This window comes from Hyla sarda, chromosome 2, assembly GCF_029499605.1.
Source record: "Hyla sarda isolate aHylSar1 chromosome 2, aHylSar1.hap1, whole genome shotgun sequence".
NCBI classification, from domain to species: domain Eukaryota; kingdom Metazoa; phylum Chordata; class Amphibia; order Anura; family Hylidae; genus Hyla; species Hyla sarda.
This window is the reverse complement of record NC_079190.1, coordinates 419,376,647-419,396,908: the sequence shown is the minus strand read 5'-3', so window position 1 is coordinate 419,396,908 and position 20,262 is coordinate 419,376,647. Positions and strand designations below refer to the sequence as shown.

At 40.3% G+C, this 20,262-nt stretch overlaps 1 protein-coding gene across 2 annotated transcripts in view; it reads right to left on the bottom strand.

Moving 5' to 3' along the window:
* Positions 1-1,286: 1,286 nt before the first annotated feature.
* Positions 1,287-20,262, bottom strand: part of CLCN4 (chloride voltage-gated channel 4) — an 81,026-nt gene continuing 62,050 nt past the window's right edge. For both annotated transcript variants that reach the window (XM_056558886.1, XM_056558885.1), the window contains 4 exons: positions 14,621-14,807; positions 11,140-11,538; positions 4,129-4,345; positions 1,287-2,724 (listed from right to left, as the gene is read on the bottom strand). In XM_056558886.1, the coding sequence (XP_056414861.1) occupies positions 2,634-2,724; positions 4,129-4,345; positions 11,140-11,538; positions 14,621-14,807 (894 nt within the window). In that variant the 3' untranslated portion in view covers positions 1,287-2,633. The remainder of the gene's footprint in view (positions 2,725-4,128; positions 4,346-11,139; positions 11,539-14,620; positions 14,808-20,262) is intronic.

Here is a 20,262-nt window from a genome sequence, read left to right as displayed (position 1 = left end):
CTTTATAAAATTGTACTGTGTCTTTAACCCCTTAAGGACCGGGGTTTTTTCCGTTTTTGCATTTTCGTTTTTTGCTCCTTGCCTTTAAAAAATCATAACTCTGTCAATTTTGCACCTAAAAATCCATATCATGGCTTATTTTTTGCACCACCAATTCTACTTTGTAATGACATCAGTCATTGTGCCCAAAAATCTACGGTGAAACGGAAAAAAAATCATTGTGAGACAAATATGAAAGAAACAAACGTCATTTTGTAAGTTTTGGGGGCTTCCGTTTCTACGTAGTACATTTCTCGGTAAAAATTACACCTGATATTTATTCTGTAGGTCCATACGGTTAAAATGGTACCCTACTTGTATAGGTTTGTCATTTTCTGACCCCTATAACTTTTTTATTTTTCCGTGTATGGGGCGGTATGAGGGCTAATTTTTTGCGCCGTGATCTGAAGTTTTTAACGGTACAATTTTTGCATTGATAGGACTTATTATTCATTTTTCATGATATAAAAAGTGACCAAAAATGCACTATTTTGGACTTTGGAATTTTTTTGCGTGCACGCCATTGACCGCGCGGTTTAATTAATGATATATGTTTATAATTCGGACATTTCCACACGCGGCAATACCATATATGTTTATTTTTTTTTTATTTACACTGTATTTTTTTTTTTTTATGGGAAAAGGGGGGTGATTCAAACTTTTAATAGGGAAGAGGTTAAATGATGTTTATTCACTTTTTTTTCACTTTTTTTTTTGCAGTGTTATAGCTCCCATAGGGACCTATAACACTGCACACACTGATCTTTATCATTGATCACTGGTTTCTCATAAGAAACCAGTGAGAAACTGGTTTCTAAGTCCATCCGAAAGTCCAAGTCTACCCCTTGTGGTAAGCAACTCTGTGGATGCATCATGAACTCCTACATGTCTGTTTTAGTTGTCTTACAAGTCAGTCTAAAGTCCATCTATGCCAAGTTAAGTCTTTAGAGCTGCACCACAACTACAAGTCACAGAGTATGCTAAAGTGACATCCTATGACACTTTACCCCAATTATTGCACTACCAAAGTTTGCTGTAACACTGCATGGACTGTAACATCTGCCTGTAAGAGCGTTCCTGCATCTGTGGTCTTTATTGCCTGTGCTTTTGGCCCAGGAAGCTGCTTATCCTTGGATAAGGATATTACTGTCACAACACCCTGGTTATACACTACACACACCACCCTGTTAGCCACCACAAAGACAGTGGTAGCCTATACGTAGAGACAAGTAATTTTAAGAGCATCAGAGATTCCAAACTGTTTCCTCTTTATTTGTGATGTTGTAATTCATATACTAGACACAGACCACCATAGACCATTACTGTGTCAGGGTACAAACATACACCTGAGTAGAAAAAGCTTCTTAGAGATTTAGCTCCATTAAAATAACACCAAAAGCTAACAGATATCAATAAACTAAAAATGTAGGAAAAGAGTTACTGCAAAGTATGCACCTACTTGTGTATGCCTATGCTGGAGTCTTGGTATATACTACCACCAATGCTGACCACTCCAGCCAAAAATACGAACACTGAATTTTTATTTTATAGTGCAAAATTATATTGTTTTCAATGACATAGCTTTCATCTAATGTCACACCTAAGCCTCATACCATTTGTAACAAAATGCCCTTTCCCCCAAAAAAATCAATGCATCATCAACATGAGCAAAGCTTTCTACACACGTTAATAAATGTTGGAACTTGTCAGTTTCATTGGGAAGAAACATCCTCTTAAAGGAAAACAGTCATCTGTTCACCCACACTAAACCCAATACACTGGGTTATAGTGTGGGTGAACAGGAGACCGATGAGGGGTTAATGGGTTAAATACATACCTGCACTCCAGAGATCTGTCCCTCCGAAGATCGGCATCCATCTTCAGTAAATTGCGCGCTGGAGGCAAGCTCAATATGAATATTCATTGTCACGAGTCATGTGAGCGCTGCACCGACTGAGCACTCACGTGACCCGCGGCAATGAATATTCAAATTGAGCCTCCGGTGCGCACTTCACTGAAGATGGATGCCGATCTTCTTTACAATGAAATTCAGCGCCGGTCCGGCCTGGATACAGGAGCAACCAGTTTTGAAATGTCCCAGATGGATAAGGCAGCCGGATCTCATAAACGTGGTGTGAATGCACCCGTACTACAGACTAGCGCCTAAAGATATATAGAGTCTGGTACACTCTTTCAATATATTTCACATTGTATAAAAATGTTGTTGGACATCGAGCAAATATTTCTCTTCTTCTGTTTGTATCAATTCAAGAATTTCTCGGAAACTCTCAGAATGTTCGAGATAGATTTACATTCACTCACACACATGCAATGTGATCAAAGCAAAATGGAGCATCTTACATGACGTGCAGTGGTCATCCACCATTACTGAAGGTGTAATTTAGTTGTATTTTTAGAATCTGCTTTGACATTTTGCTCATATGTTCATCTGGTTTGAGATCTAGTGAAGCCTATAGCATTTTCTCAAAGTCATGACAGTCTCTTCTTTTTTGCTCCACCGCCTTGTTAATAAGAGAAAAGCTTCAAGCACATCCAGCACTTTTGCAAAACGTTCCTCGCACACAGTGTACAGTCTAGTTGAACATAATGGATTCTGGGTCCTGATTAGCCATCTGAGCCATGTGTCTTAAAACATCCTTTTTCGTTATAATACCCAGAAGCCTCCTGCAGGAAAGAACCAGGAAAACGACATAAAAGATCATTAGAAAACGGCTCACTACATTTCATTTTACTGTGCACGTGGCCCCAATAAATCACACAAAATCTGTCTCTGCGCTTCGATAAAACAGTGAGAAACGAGAAGAAAAAGACATGATGTGTTATTTGTTCATTTCCATTCGGACTGGGGAAATTTGAACAGATGTGGTGCTGAAATGACTGAGCGCATTAGAAGCTGTGCTTTCTTACAATCAACACTTGTACATGGCAGGTCATACACTGCGTTTTCCATAACCCTCTGAAAAAGAGTATTTTTTTTAATTAAGATGGCTCCCGAGGGCATGTGAAGGGTGGTATGTCTCACAATAACATAGGTGTTAACACTATGTACGAGGAATGTGTTGAAGCATTTAGGAAACTCAACTGCCTCCTTTTATAATTGAAGAGTCTTATTAGCATTTTGCCATAAGAAACACCAGCACAAGATATAGGCAGCTCTGATATTTCTGGGTATACGGAGAGTTTCCTCCTATGCCCTCTGTCAGAAGCTCAGAACATGAGTGACAGATTTATTATGAGGGTACAAACAAAGTTCACTTTTTAAATTTGCAGACTTTGGTGGAAAATGTATCATTCTATTCCAGGAAGTGAATTGATAACTACTTACGTGGTGACAATTGGAGACAATTGTTTCGCATTTTACAGCACTTTACATTTGAAGCACCATAAAGCGCAAAACAATTTTTTAGAAAATAACTCCCTTTTTGTGATATGCTGCCATGCCTACAGAACTGGATTATCTTTTCCCTTATTCACTGGGAAAACTATGGTTAGGGTAGAATTCTCAGAGAAAAAGGAAACATCACCAGTACTCTTTCAATGTAGTGTGAACCTTGACCTGTGGTACACTGCCCGTTAGGTGAGCGTGTTACACCTGGGATGGAAAGATGGATCGGAAGAAGCTGTAGTGTCTGGAGGGGCTCTACGTGTGTAATACACTGTTAGCATCTGTAGCAAACAGAAGGAAAGTAATGGAGCACTCACACTGCGACTTCTGTATGGAGGCTGGAACTCAGTCCTGGTCTTCCATGGCGGGTAGGGGAAGGGTGTAACGAGGGGAGCCTCAGAGGCATGTAACGTCTATGGCTCCCCTCGTTACACCTTTTGTCTCCCCGGGACCGGGACTGAGTTCCAGCCTCCATACAGAAGTCACAATGTGAGTGCTCCATTACTTTCCTTCTATGTTTGCTACATATAGTTAGGGTATGTTCACACATACTGTATATGCAGCGCATTTCATGCTGTAGATTTTATGGTACAGATGTTATACTGCAGCTTTGAATATGTATTGTTTACCCAATATTGTTAATGAATTCAAGAGCTTACAATTCATCTTAAAATAATTCTTACCCACTCCGAGTGACAAGACATTGTCGTAGCCCAAGCTTTCTAAAGATGTCCACCACAGTCTCCATGGGTGTGTGGTCAGTGACGGTGAATGGGCTGAGGTTTAGAATGCGTCTCAGTTTCAGAGTATGGGGGCTGTTAGCCGGAATCTCTGGTGGGTCTTCTGTGAAATATACAATCGAGTTGCTCACCACTCCATCTTGTCTCTGCCTGGCATTCTCTAGGGATGAAAGAAATTATTAGAGAGAATACTGAACACAGAACCAAGTAAGGCATTTTATGGCTAATTCCTCACATCATGATAGGAATTCCAATGGTGCACCACTATTGTACTTTCTAAGTGCTCGGAAAGTTAAATAAACATCCTTTCTCTCATGGTGTCAGCAGCTATTCTATCAGCTAGGTATGTTATGACTGTAATAGAATATTCCTCCCTAGTGTATATTTATAGAGGTTCTCTGCCTATTTTTAATTTTTTTTCAATGGAAAATCATATTATTAAGCAGTCTGCCATATTTTTCACTTACATACATTTTTGAGGACTATATCTATTTATCTATCTAGCTACCTTTTTAAAACTAAAGCATACAAGATGGTGTAAAAATGTGAAAAATTTATTACAAGCAAAAAAAGTCTCTAAAACAGCAACGTTTCAACCAGCTCACCTGGTCTTTCTCAAGCCTCTGGCTTGAGAAAGACCAAGTGAACTGGTTGAAACGTCACTGTTTTAGAAACTTGAGAAAGGCTTGAGAAAGACCAGGTGAACTGGTTGAAACATTGCTATTTTAGACACTTAAGAAAGACCAGGTGAGCTGGTTGAAACATTGCTGTTTTAGAGACTTTTTTGCATGGAATACATTTTTCACTTTTTTTTCATCATCTTTTATGCTGTGGAGAAATCCTTTACTTCTGTTTACATTATTGGACCATTGACGCAGGTCCCAGAATCTGCATGCACCTAAAAAATTTCCTCCATCCATTATGAATCCCTGCCAGAGTGATGTCTATTACCTTAATCTGATCTGACTGCAGGTAGTCTATGTTGGCCTTTATAAAAAAGAGTCAGATAATAGCTTGATAGATAAGATTGTCCAGGCATAAAAATTGGCCTTTCCCCAGTAATATACATGATACTGTAGCAGATGTGAAGGAAGCTGGAGAACAAATACCAATAATTATATTTTACTGCTTATCCAGACGAGTAAGAGAGACAGACTATTCATATTGTAATCTCATAGACCTCACTGCTTAGTGTAGGTATATAGATAAAAATGTTGAGATCCAATACAGTTACTTGTGCTCGGCTATCTCCGCCAATCTCATAGAGATGGAAAGGAATGGCAGTGAGCATGCCTGACCACTGCCCCTTTTCCACAATTGATGGTGGTCTCAGCAGTGTGACCTCCTGCGATCAGACCCTTATCACCTATATTTGATGCCCTGTGCTGTCAGTATAGAGTGTTGCAGAAAGTAGTGTACCTACATTTCGTGGCGCCCTACACTGATAGCATAGAGCACCTTGGGAAAGATGTGGCATACTGCCAATCATCTTGGCAGAGGCTACACCTGTAGTGAATCTGCATGTCTGTATGTTCATATGTCATTAAATAAAAAATTATAATTTTAAAAGAAGAGGGGGCGAGTCCCATTTGCAGACCGTACTATGCCCGATGAAGAACCTGGTCCAGGTTCGAAACGCTATGCACTGCATATTTAATAAAAAGGATTATTTTCATACAAGTATCCATGCCATCTTTTTGGATAAATTATTGCATCAGTAAATAAGAATGTATTTATGTGTGACATTGTGCAGTAGAGTCCTGCGCGGGACTCTTTTTTTTAAATCCCACACCTGCCCACTCCTGATGAATTTCTGACGTTACTGACTGCTCCCGTGATGTATGTGTTCCATTTATGCCCACTCCTGCAACATGTGTCCAATCCCATTTGCTCCTGCAACATATGTGTAGGGCTATGCCAAATATGGTCACTGCAGTCAGTATTTGCTGTGGTCTGGTGGGCACTAAGGTGGCTGTGTAAAACTATGAGTATATGTAGTGTTCTTGTAATGTATTATTATGTATGTACAGCTGGTGAGGTCCTCTAGGACTGGCTCCTACTACTGATGGAAGTCAACTCCTACAGTCGTACATAGGACATATGTGACATACTAAGTATGTAGCATACCACCTCAGTGCAGCACTAGTAACACCAGGTGACTTATGGCGGGGGAGGAGACAACAGTGCAGGACAAGAGGCGGCACCTGCACAGTGCACACACAACATGGTATAGAGTGAGCTCCGCTGGGGTCTGCTCTGTGGTATTGAAGTGTGCAGGATTTGTGGGACCCACAGGCATGGAACGTGTCCACCCGCTCCTGCCCACAATTACCGTCTGTATCTGCAAGTGGGTCCCATGCAGGGCTCTACTGTGCAGCTCTACTTGTGTGTACATTACTATTTGTATGTATGTGTATATGGTTGGGTATGGTTTTGCAATCATGAGAACCATGACCAGGACAGCCAGCTGCTTTCATTTAGCATTTGTATGGATAACATCAGAACACCATAAAAAAACGAAGCGAAGGCATGAAATATGTTTGTATAGCAAGGGTGAGCTGGGTGTGCCCCAATCTGACTCTGGACAGCATGCAAGTGGTGGGCTTACATGCTTTAAAGGGGTTCTCTTCTGGAAAACATGTTTTTTTTTTATTTTTTTAAATCAGCTGGTGCCAGAAAGTTAAACAGATTTGTAATTGACTTCTAATAAAAAATCCTTACCCTTACTATACTTAACAGCTGCTGTATACTACAGAGGAAATTCTGTCTGACCACAGTGCTGTCCATGTCAGTTACTGTCCAGAGCAGGAGAGGTTTGCTATGGGGATTTGCTCCTGCTCTGGACAGTTCCTGAAATGGACAGAGGTGTCAGCAGAGAGCACTGTGGTCAGTGTTCCTTTGGAGTATACTGCAGATGAAAAGTACTGGAAAGGTTAATATTTTTTAATTCAAGTAATTTACTAGTTTACAAATCTGTTAAACTTTCTGACACCAGTTGAATTAAAGAAAAATGTTTTCCAGCAGAGAACCCCTTAAAGATGCCAAAGTCAATTTCTACTAGTCTGGCCCTGGTCAGCAGTACATAGGCCAACACTGTAACACAGTGAGTGTGTGCATTGCAACCTTGCAACTATGTGGCTTGCACAGTCCCTATGTACTACCGTAATCTATGTGCAAGTGCTGGTAGAGGCTTGTGTTATTATTATGATGCCAGGAGACAGTGTAGTGTTGGGATCTGGAGATGTTATTTTTGTGGTGTTTAAAGGACTATGGTGTTGCTATATCATAAAAAATACTAAACTAAGCCTGCTGTATTGGAAACAAAGGTAAGGCTTAGGAGCAGACTAAAGGGACAAGATACTAATACACATAAGTGTCCCTTATGAGGACCAATTGGCAGATTCCTCATTGCCCATTAGAATGATGTTACTACGGCTTTTATTGTGATAACAGCCAAATTTATGTCTGTCGGGGTCAGTGTTTTCCAAACAGTGTGTCTCCAGCTGTTGCATAACTGCAACTCTCAGCATGCCTGGACAGCCAAAGGCTGTCTGGGCATGCTGGGAGTTGTAGTTTTGCAGCAGCTGGAGACACACTGTCCGGAAAACATTGATCTAGGTGACAGGTATTTTTGTTCATAAGTGCAACAAAGTTAAGCCAGAAATTAATTAGTTCAATAAATAAGTATTGTATATATCTTCAGAAGAACATTCTTTCAGTAATTAATTCATGTAGTGTGAACAGGCATCTAGAGTCACAGCCTAGTACTGCAAGACAAGAAAAACTAACATGCGATAGATCAGGTTCGTATAAATAGCATTGCTTATACCGCAAATCCTAAAGGGTAATCAACATAAATCTTTAGAGTTATTTTTGTTATTAAAAAATACTATGTAGAAAATCAATGCCATTAAAGGGGCACTCCGGTGGAAAAAATATGTTTTCAAATCAACTGGTGCCAGAAAGTTATACAGATTTGTAAACTTCCAGTACTTATCAGCTGCTGTATACTACAGAGGAAGTTGTGTAGTTCTTTCCTGTATGATCACATTGCTCTCTGCCGCCACCTCTGTCTATGTTAGGAACTGTCCAGAGCAAGAGATGTTTGCTATGGGGATGGACAGAAGTGTCAGCAGAGAGCACTGTGGTCAAACTGAAAAAAAAGAAAACTACACAACTTCCTCTGTAGTATGCATAAGCTGATGAGTACTGAAAGTTTACAAATCTTTACAAATTTACAAATCTGTTTAACTTTCTGGCACCAGTTGATTACCGGAGTACCCCTTTAATGGCATTGATTTTCTACACAGTTTTTTAATGACAAAAATAACTCTAAAGATTTATGTTTATTACCCTTTAGGATTTGCGGTATAAGCAATGCTGTTCATACGAACCTGATCTATCGCACTCTGTAAACACTAAATGTCCTGATTAAAAGGATTTCCCCCCCCAAAAAAAAAAAAATTCCTGGCAGCTGCATCCCAGCAGCCCATCTGGGATCAAGCGGTTTCTTGTGTATGTTTATAAAATTATGATTCATTAAATCTTTGAGAGCAAAATGCTTAACATATTTTGGATGTTTGGTGTTTTCTCCTCGTGATTGTGGTATGTTATTGTACAATGAAACAAGATACCTGATGTGACCTTAGGGGCTTTATATAGAAATTCTGGGCAATTCTGGGGAAATTCTGCCAGCCTCATACAGGAACAGTTTATATTTTCTATGGCACTGATTCATGCCGAAAATGACAAATGTAAATGTTTAACCAATTATTATTTTACATAAAACAAAAAACAAATACAGGCTATCATAAAAGTCCTACAAGGCTAAGACTGGGTTCATACTGCATTAAGAACCTTTATCAAGATACCCACAAAAAAGGTATGCCAACATACACTTGTGGGTCCGTTTACTGTACTTTAAATGACCGGATGTAGTCTACTAGTGACCACATTCCGTCCACCACTGGAATGTATACTTTATTTTGCAGGACTCAAAAGCTTGGCAGACTTCACTTTTGAATTCCCGCAGCCAGAGGGCTAAAACGTGGTACGAATGCACCCTAAAAAAGGTATTTTACGCCATGATGGAGCACTGTAAAGACGATAAATATTTGAACTAAGGAAGTAGGATTTTTAGGTTGTGAGGTTTAAACAAAAAAGTGCCTGTTGCAGTTAGAGTGTTACTGTATACAAGAAAAATCGAATGCACTTGAGCCCAAATAGTTAAATGAATTATGTAGCTTTAAAGCGTTCATATAATGGGACGACTAAGAGCACGAAATATGTGTGTTGTAACTAAATTAGTATATCTCATGCTGTATAGTGCATAAATAGTAAAATGGTAGATATATTGTGTACTGAAGATGACATTTAAAGCGCAAATGTCATGAGGTTTAGGGCATATAACCTAACCACAGTGTGTGTATGGTGTGTAAAATATGTCTGCAGCCTTGCTTTTATCCCTCTTATTACGGCTTTTATTAGCTCAAAAACACTTTTATATGCTGCCACTCACAGTCGGATAGGCATGGCCAAGGGTTCGCTATGCCCCGTGGCCGCCACACCTATCCCCTGTACACCAGCGCTGGGACAGCTGTGTGATTGACACAGAGGTCCCAGCGCATGCGCCCCTTATCTTTCATATGTAAGCACAGAGTGCAAGCGCTCACTTCAATTGTCTGACTCCTCTGTGTGCATGGACAGTGCCCGTCCTTCTCCTCTTACTTCTCCCAGTGTGGGAGATGACGTGCTGGGCTCTTCTGCAATCATTAGAGGCAGAGAGCACTCACTCTCTGCCTACAGTATTGCCAGGGCGCACGGAGGTGTCAGACAGAGCACTCACTCTGTAAAGAAATGTCGGCTAGCGCTTATATATGAAAGATAAGGGGTGCATGCGCTGGGACCTGTGTGTCAATCACACAGCGGTCCCAGCACTGGTGTACAGGGGGACCGCCTATCTGACTGTCAGTGGCTGCATATAAAAGTGTTTTTGAGCTAATAAAAGTCGTAATAAGAGGTATAAAAGCAAGGCTGTGAAATGTAAGGAATACATAAAAAAAACATTCTGGGGCATTGCTTAGTGCTAAAAGGGTAAACTACTTGTGGTGTCCCTGTACCGTATTGCATACCGTACCTTGTATGGTGGTCCCCAAAGTCAGAGTTACTACGTTCAGGTAGGGTCCCCCAGGTGGGACAGCCTCTAGTCGCCTCCTCCTTCTCTCATTTTATAATGTTTATGTGTACATATATAATAATGGGTATATTTAATATAATGCATATTAGTATACTTACCTTTGTTAGCGACGCAGGACCTTCGGTCATGTGACTATGTTAATTCCTCTATGGTATGTTGGAGGACCTTTGGAGGTCCTTGGATCACATGATTATCCATAACCCTTTGTAAAGATGATTGACAGAAGTACTGGACCAATCAGCTTAAGGCCAGCCCCTGCCCATATAAGGAAGCTGTAGCCAATGATCGTTCTCTTGGGTTGCTGCTCTCGTGGATGCCGGACTATCAGGACGGATCTGTGCAACTTACAAAGACACTCTAGGCCTGAAGCCTGCCAGCCTCAGCCTCAATCAAACCGTGAGTCCTAAACTAAATCCCCGCTAAAGCTAGTGTGACTGCTGGACCTCAACTAAAATTTTCAATAAAAGTTCCGACTGTTTTCAGCAAACTCTCCAGTTGTGGACATTCAATTATTCCATACCTCCCTATCGCTCTTGGGAAGGGTGGCGGTAGGACAAGCATTGCGGAGGAGCTCTCACCCTGGCGTCACAAATAGAAAGAGTTAATCAGATACCCTTTAATTACCGCCCAGCTACACCCCATATACCCTACACCCCCAGGCTATCACATACTCAATGAGAAACATCTGATATTTTAACAAATACAATATGAAAGGTAAAAAAAAAAAAAGTATCAAAGATTCTAAATTCAAAACTTACTGATGGCAATGATGAGTTCCCTCCTCTGGGCGAAGCCTATGAGACGTTCTGAGTCTCTGGATACCACCACAGGGAAGCCATTATAATCTGTGTCTTTGATTAGAGTCTCCACATCTTCTACTGTCATATTGTCCTGAGTAAGAACAGAGAGCGGCGGCTCACCACGACGAGGTCTCATGACATCTGTTGCTAGAGTTCTGTGGGTGAATTCATCCTTAACATCCAAGAATGGGTATCCATTTAAATGAATGTGTGCTTCATAAATTCCTTCTTTACCAAAAGCATCTGCAACCCATTTACTTGTTACTGCAGCCGCCATTAAAGGCACTATGTACTCCAGACCACCCGTCAACTCGAACATAATAACAACCAAGGAAACCGTCATCCTAGTAACGCCACCTGTAAATAAAAGGAACATCATGATGAATATTGGAATATCTACAGGAAAAAAAATATTCTTTTACTGAGCAGCAACACAACATACATAAAGTTTTTTCTTACTGTGGCCAGATATGAATGCACAACAACAGGCAGCCCTATCATAATCTATACCAATACAATGCATACAACAGACACAAAGATACCTATAGATCTGAAACTTCAAGAGGATTTCCAGGCATTACACACTGATGGAATATCATCCGGATAGGTTATCAATGTCTGATCAACCGGGTGTAGACTATGGCTGCCCCAGAGGATCAGCTGTTTAGGCAAGCTGCAACAGAATTTCTGATAATTTCAATGAGGTTCTGCTGCTCTGCTCACAAAGCAGAATTTCCATGCCGGAAACTTCCAGCGTGGCAATTTAAATGTAAACTGTCAGATACAAAAACTTTTGATAAGTTGTAAAGCATGCCAATAGGTTTTGCAATTGCTTTCATTAGAAAATTTTCAGTATTTCATACTGGAAAAGCCAGTCTAACAACTGCCCCCTCCTGCCTGCTTGGACACATACTAGTCCTGTTGTGTCCATGCATCATCACCTATGTCATGGACACACTTCCTTGATTGACAGCTCTGAGCGCAGGGCTGACATCTGGAGGAAAAATCCTCCCACTGTCAGCTTGTGTCCCGCTTCTGTTAGTGAGGACAAGCTGGGAGATGTAGTTTTGATAATGCTAGGGGAGATGTGAGCAGACAGCATACTGAGGGAGGGGGCGGAGACCTGCACAGTGAGACCACACCCCCTCCCTTTGAGAGGAATTCAGACTAGTGAGCTAAATTAAAAGTGTAATAAAAAATAAATAAAGATGATGGACACATAAATTAGATGTACATGGTCAGGATTAGGTACTGAGTGATATATTAAAAAAAATAAATTTGTTGGATCTGACGGGTATGCTTTAAATTCCGGTGTCCACAGAAAGAATTATGTCTGTCTGTTCTTTCTGCAGACTCCTCACAGAATATATTGCCATCTATGAGACGGTGCACTCTCTAGTGGTCCTAGCATTGGCATGTTATGCCAGCGCTCCACATTCAGGGGCAATGTCCGCATGAAGATTTTCCGTGCGGACATTGCCGAGTGAACATACCCTTACTGAACCTAGCAAAATAAACAATGTATGATCAAAGTTATAGAGGGTGCAGAGGCAGCAAAAGACCCCTCTGCTGAGAAGCAGGCACAAGTATTATAAATGTACAATAAATGTTAGGTGGGGTGGTCCTGGCGCTTTAAGTTACAACTTTGTTTCAATGTCTGGCAAGTCTTAAGGAACATAGATTTCATTTAGAACCTACACTTCAGGATGTATTTGGCAATTCCTTCTATTATTCTATATACTATTGGCAGCAGTTTATGAATATAAATCAGGCATACATAAGAAAGCCTCACAGATTCTGACTCCATTATGTGCTTTCTTCAAGTCCCCCTTGCTGCTGAAGGGAGCAATTCTAATAATAACAGTAAATCAGGGAATAGCTATATGTCCAAGCTTACAATGTAAAGCGAATCTATTCCTTACTATATCGATGCTTTATGCCTTATTCCTCCTCACAGTGCTTCTTTTGTCTAGATTTACAGTTGTACTATGGTCTGGGTATTGATTTCCCATAGTTCCTTTCTTTTATTGTTTCACAGTTTCTCTTTTCACCATCTGCAATATCTACTTTACACTTTGGGAGCTGAATTACCAAAACAGAGAAAACCCAGCATGACGTGATATTATGAATATAGCATAACACCAGGAAGAGTCACCGATGGTGCTTCGGCTTGAAATAACATGTTCAGTTTCTACGGAAATTTCCACACCGGTGCTGAAACCAATAAGAGATCACCCCTTATCTATGATTTGGATAATACAGGTGTTGAGCATTATCAGAGCATCATCATACACTCAACATCATTTATTACAATTTATTTTACATATTTGTATTTTTTGCAATTAACCAATTACATGATTACTGACAGAATTAGGCATGCTCTTCAATAATTGAAGTATAAAACATAACTCAATTTGCCTGATCTTTTTTTTGTCATTTTTATATATCAAGATTTAATAAATATATTTTTCACTTTGGGTTAAAATTTTGTCAGAAGTGTCCGTCCGACACCAGGGGGAGTCTATATTCATCATACATATAGTATATCACATGTTGCTTCTTTTTGTACAGGATCCAGCTAAGTGAAATAGCACAAAGTTCTGTGATATTCCAAATAAAATAAAAAAATTAATGGGTAGCAGGATATGGAAGAACAAAAATAAGCCACACTCCTTGAGTTGCTTCCAGTGCAGTGAAGAGTCCCAGTACACTCATTGACCTCAGTGGTTACATACAAGTACACATGACTGCTGAGGCCAGTGACTGGTTACAAGGATCCATACTGATTGTACAGGGATGCGACTGGGGAACTTTCATCAATAATCTAGGAGCAAGGGTGGCTAGCCTGGGATCGATTGGAGGGGTTAATATGTTCTTTTTTTTTGTTTTGTTTTTTAAGTATTGCTATTCTTTGCTACCCATAAAAATGTATAAGGGTATAAGGGATTGGAAGTCCCTTTAGGACCTCATGTACATGTGTCTGTGATTTCACTACATTTTGTATGGCACTATAATAGAACATTAACAAAGGTGCATGGGCCATACCATATGTCAACCCACACCAGATGCATCTGCCGCCACCCCCCAGGTGCCTTCTAATGTTTTCTGCACTTGTCAGACAGAAAACAAATGATGCCATGTCATCAGTCATTGGCCCAGTTTGATCAGTGTGAATTTAGACTAGACAGACTAACCAGAATCTTTCATCAGAATTCTTGCATATTTTAGTGCATGGTGTCACATGCCAAGCTGTGCTTCTTTATCGCAGCCACCTTTTGTCTAAGCCATGTGACTTTTTGGGAGAAATGGTGTAAAAACTGTCTTTACGTCATAATAAATGTGGCACAGGTCTTGTAAGCCAGTGGTGTCTAGTAGATACAGTACAGGGTATGCACAAAAATGTGCAAAAGTACAGCAATAATGTTGTATATGTCTTTACCTAAACAAGCAGCAGCTCCCACCATAGCATAAAGTCCTGGAGTGACGCAATCTGCTCCTGGTCTGCACCAGTTCCTAAAGATGATCCAGTCATGGTGGTGATAAGCAAGCTGCTCCACTCCAACACCAACTATGCGACCAGCTATAGCTCCAACTGCTATGCTTGGAATAAATAGACCAGATGGGATCTATAAAAAAATCAGCATATCAACTGCATAAACAAAAAATACAAAGTGCACTATAATATTATACAGTATCATGCAAAATTAGTCTCAATAAACCTCAGAAGCCAGGCAGCCAATGTGATCAGGACATTTGATAGAGGTGCCAACTGGCCTATTTGTTATCTATATGATCTTTCAAGTCAGCCACTAAATAAAGTTGGTTCTCAAAGTCAAATTTGGGCTTATAAGACCCCTACTAATGTGGTTACCACTAGTGTGAAGTGTACTGGCAGTGGTTGTGGGTAACAAATAGACAGTTCATGATGCCATGGTAGTGTTAACCTCCACACTCCAAGGATAGCAGTTTCCTGGGGCAAGCACGACCACAGATGCAGGGTTAAGGAAACTGCTTTTACTTTACTCAGGAACTTGCAGATTAAACAGGAACAGTTTAGTATTAAGTGCAAAGTTTGCTGAAGAATACTTTAGGGATCACAGTTGCTTCTAGGCACTATGGAACTTGTAGTCCTTGCTGATTAGCTTTTTACTTGCTGAAATGTACTTTAGACTAATCTGGACTTGGAACTTGACTGAGTAGCTTGCATAAGACTTTGGAGCTGACAACACTGACTCTGCTCTTCACTTGGGAATACTATGTTAGGGCTTACCATCAGACTGGACCAAATGGGACCAGAGTTGCCTGGGGCTTTTTTTTTTAATCTCCTGCTAGCCTTTAGAAACTTGGTCTGGTTGGTGGGATGCTGCGAAGGGTGCTGCCTCTCAGGAACAGATTGGTGCAGCAACTGGATCTCCTAGGCCTGTCCCCATGTGGTGAAGTACTGGTCTACAGCAGAGGTCTGAAGGTGACCTCAACTCTCCTTTCCTCATAGATTAATCTAGCAAGACTTGGGGGAGCAGGGCAGAAGCCCTGATAGGCTGAAGCAGTCGTGTCACTCCTAAGCATCCTCCTGCACAGAAAGTTTAACTCTTTAGGGTCTATTCACATGCACAGTATTCTGCGCAGATTTGATGCGCAGGATTTTCTGCTGCTGATCTCAATTTAAACTGAATGTAGACTGAACATAGTAACATAGTTCATAAGGTTGAAAAAAGACCAGAGTCCATCAAGTTCAACCTATAATCCTAATAAGTCCCTATTGAGTTGAGTTGATCCAGAGGAAGGCAAAAAACCCTCATACTAGGAGGTAAAAATTCCTTCCCGACTCCAAATATGGCAATCAGAATAAATCCCTGGGTCAATGTTCTGTCCCTATAAATCTAGTATACATAACCTGTAATGTTATTATTCTCCAAAAATGCATCCAGACCCTTTTTGAACTCTATTACAGAGTTCACCATGACCACCTGGCAGAGAAATCCACAGTTTCACTGCTCTTACAGTAAAGAACCCTTGTCTGTGCTGGACGTCGAGGATGCCCCCTTGTTATAGATACAGTCCTGGGTATAAATAGATCATGGGAGAGATCTCTGTACGGCCCCCTGATATATTTCTACATAGTTATTAGGTCTTCCCTAAGCTTTCTTTTTTCTAAACTAAATAACCCTAATTCTGATAATCTTTCTGGGTAGTGTAGTCCTTCCATTCCCTGTATTACTCTGGTTGCCCGTCTTTGAACCCTCTCCAGCTCCACTATATCTTTCTTGTACACTGGTGCCCAGTACTGTACACAGTATTCTATGTGTGGTCTGACTAGTGATTTGTACAGCGGTAGAATTATTTCCAGGTCGTGGGCATCTTTGCCCCTATTGATGCACCCCATGATTTTGTTTGCCTTGGCAGCAGCTGCCTGACACTGGTCACTACAGCTAAATTTACTGTTAACTAAGACTCCTAAGTCCTTTTCCATGTCAGTCGTCCCAAGTGTTCTCCCATTTAATACATAATCCCAGCCCGGATTTTTCCTCCCCATGTGCATTACCTTACATTTGAACACAGCTTGAATACTGTACGTGTGTATAGACCCTTAAGGCACAAATGGCATAAAAGTGCATTTGACAATACATGTTACAGTGCAATACACCATAAGACATAACACATCTAAGCTTGGAGTAGTGGGGCCCAGAACAGCACCTGAGGCAGCATTTACCTGACAGGGTCTGACGCCAAACTAATGTGACCTGAATGTCATATAACAAAGATATCAATGAAATGTGATGTTGTCGTGCACATGCTCTATATAGATGGAGGTTGGGCCTTCAATCATTTCTTCTGGTGGGGGCTAGAGGGACCCTAGTCCAATACTGTCTGCAGTGTTAGGACAGTAAGATAGGAAAAATCACACAAAAAGCCCAGAAATACTTGGAATAGAGTAACATTATTCTATGTAATGTGTTGAGGAATACTTTATAGAAATAGTTACACAACACCTAAAAGATACGTACAATAAAGCTGTAGCACACTGGTGAATAGAGAATAGTTTTGCTTGCATTTGTCTTTAGTGAAAGGTTTACTGTATCATGGATTTCTTATAATTATTGTAGGTTCTTTAAATATTTAGAGAAGTGCTCCTGGGCGACCTTCTGGAGCAGAAACATGGTGGTCTCTCCTATTAAAACAGCTTGTAAATATTCATGAAACAGGAAAGACACCTGCAAAAAGTCTACAGGCTAACCTAAAGGAAAACGTGTTCATGATGGGAAAAACAGGCTGAATAATTGATTGTTTTGACCTAAGAAGCAAATTTACTAGAAGTAATATCAGGTCTGAGGGATTATTTCTGGTGACATGGCTACATAATGGTTTACACTGTTAATATCATATTTAACAATAATCTTGCTAACATAAGCAGTAGAAGTGAAGGCACCTAGGAAAATAACACGATGCATGTATCCCTGCTGGTTTCCGCTGAACATTTAGTTTAAAGGGGTACTCCACAGGAAAACATTTTCTTTTAAATCAACTGGTGCCAGAAAGTTAAATGTGTAAATTACTTCTATTAAAAAATCTTGATCTTTCCAGTACTTATCAGCCGCTGTATACTACAGAGAAAGTTCTTTTCTGTTTGAATGTCCTTTCTGTCTGACTACAGTGCTCTCTGCTGACACCTCTGTCCACGTCAGGAACTGTCCAGAGCAGGACATGTTTTCTATGGAGATTTGCTCCTACTCTGGACAGTTCCTAAAATGCTGTATCCTGAAATAAAGAAAAAGGCAGAGCTTCCTATGGCATAATATCGTTTGCGCAGGAGATTGTAATATGTCTAGAAAACAGTTAGTAGTACAGGTTTGCTCACCTGGTGGAGTTGTGTGAAACACAACTGCTATATGCACATGAATAGAAAAGTGGTGCTGCTTCCTGGAGTCGGCATCAGGGCATCCCCAGCCGATCTGTAGATAGCGAATAAATGTTGGAAAGGCTGGATTGTAGTGCAAAGGTTACTTTTTTTAAGCAAAACATCAACGCATTTCGAGGCAGCAGTGCCTCTTCCTCAGGTAAAAGGCTTGTGAACAGACAGTGGAACAAGCTTGGTTTTTTATATACAGTCATATTGGTGCCAAATAGTAAAACAAAGCCAGATACCCCCACTCTGTGGGCAAGATCTATGTCATGCAGGGAAAGAAAAAAATGAAAAATCCAAAATGATAAAACAACGTCCATATACATTAACCCCTTAACGACTACAGACGTAAATGTACGGGGATGTGTGCAGGGAAAATACCAGTAGTGGGGTACAGGAACATACAAGTTTGGAAAAAAATAAAATAGATTAAAACAAAGTGTGTAGCACTATTGAAACGGATTGAGGGGGGAGGACCAAAATGGCATGAATATCATGAGTATGCGTGATATAATGGAGCATGGATGAGGGAGTCCTGGAATTGAAAAATAGGACTGGTGGAAGATGAATGTTGGAAAGAATGGACATCATGGAAATGAATGCTGGGTTGCATGAAGGAAAGCATGGTTGAGCAAATATATGGTGTGATGGGCCGGAATATAGACAAGACATAAAAAAACATGTTTGGAGGTAATTAAAAAATGCTTGCTAGAGCACATGGTCATGCATGTTATGACATATAAAATTAAAATTAAAAAAAGAGGACATACTCAAATTTAGATGCATCCCAAAGTTGGTAGAGACTGATAAATAATGCATATTCAAAATGAAGGAGAGTGATAATATGTATATACATGTGAACATATTATTGCTTGTGTAAAACGATAAATATGGGGTCCTTGCGGATACAATCCCTGCTTTCCTTAAAGGCCTCTATGGGACAACGTGTTGTGCTTGTATATCCAGAAGGATTCATGTTGTTGCATTCTATTGTATGAGTCCTCTGGAATACTTTCTATGGCTGTGAGACGGAAGGCAGAGAAGTCCTTGTTTAGTACCTCGTTCCCATGTCAGGATACCTATGGAGGAACAATCCTTTCTGAACGTTGGACCTATGTTTGTTCATCCGAGATCTCAACTGTTGAAATGTGCGACCAACATACTATAAATTGCATTTACATTCCAACAAGTATACCACATGTATTCTGGAACAGTTTATTCTATTCTTAATTTGGAATGATTCACCTGTAACATTACTCTTGAACGTGTTAGTGCCATTTTTTATATTTTGGCAACGCTTGCAGGTATTGGTGCAACATTTAAAGGTGCCTGGTGCAGGTTCAATATCCTTTTTTGTAGTGGATTTGCTGTGTCGTAGCCTACTAGGGGCAAGTTTATTTTTTAAAGTTACTGCCCTTCTAAATGTAAGTTGGGGTTTGTTTGGCATGTGTTCATGTAAGACTGGGTCTTGTAATAATATCCTCCAGTGTCTTTCCAGAATTTTTCTCACTGTGATGAAATTATGCCTTAAATCTGGTTGCCGCTCATTCTTCTTATCTTTAACATCTGTTTTCGTACACTTTTTTTTTATTCCCTCCGAGCATGCTTTTTTTATGTCTTGATCCCTCTTTTTACATTTTTCCCTGGAGTTGTCTCCACTATTTATTTTCCTTTAGCCTGGTTATACCCCAGGGGCTATATTCCCGGTCCATCATACCAACATTCATTTCCCTGATGTTCATTCTTTCCAACATTCATCCTCCACTAGTCCTATTTTTCAATTCCAGGGTCTCTCTCATCCATACTCCTTTATAGCACATACTCATTATATTAATGCCACACATATTCGTGCTACTCATTTTGTTTTAATCTATTTTATTTCATTTTTCTCCAAACTTGTATGTTCCTGTACCCCACTACTTGTATTTTCCCTGCACAACATCCCCCAAATCTCACGGAGCCATGCGCTCCTATGACACGGCGCTCAATAGTCATCACTAGTAAATTTTACAGTTGGCGCATGCGCACTGAGCTCTGAATGACATCGGGCTGATACGCATAGCCACGTGGACGGCAGGAGCCCCCTCCTCTGCACTAGCACTCAAGGAAGTGCCATTTTATACAGTGTTTCATATGGTTTTACTAACTAACATTTTTTTTTGTATATGGACGTTGTTTTA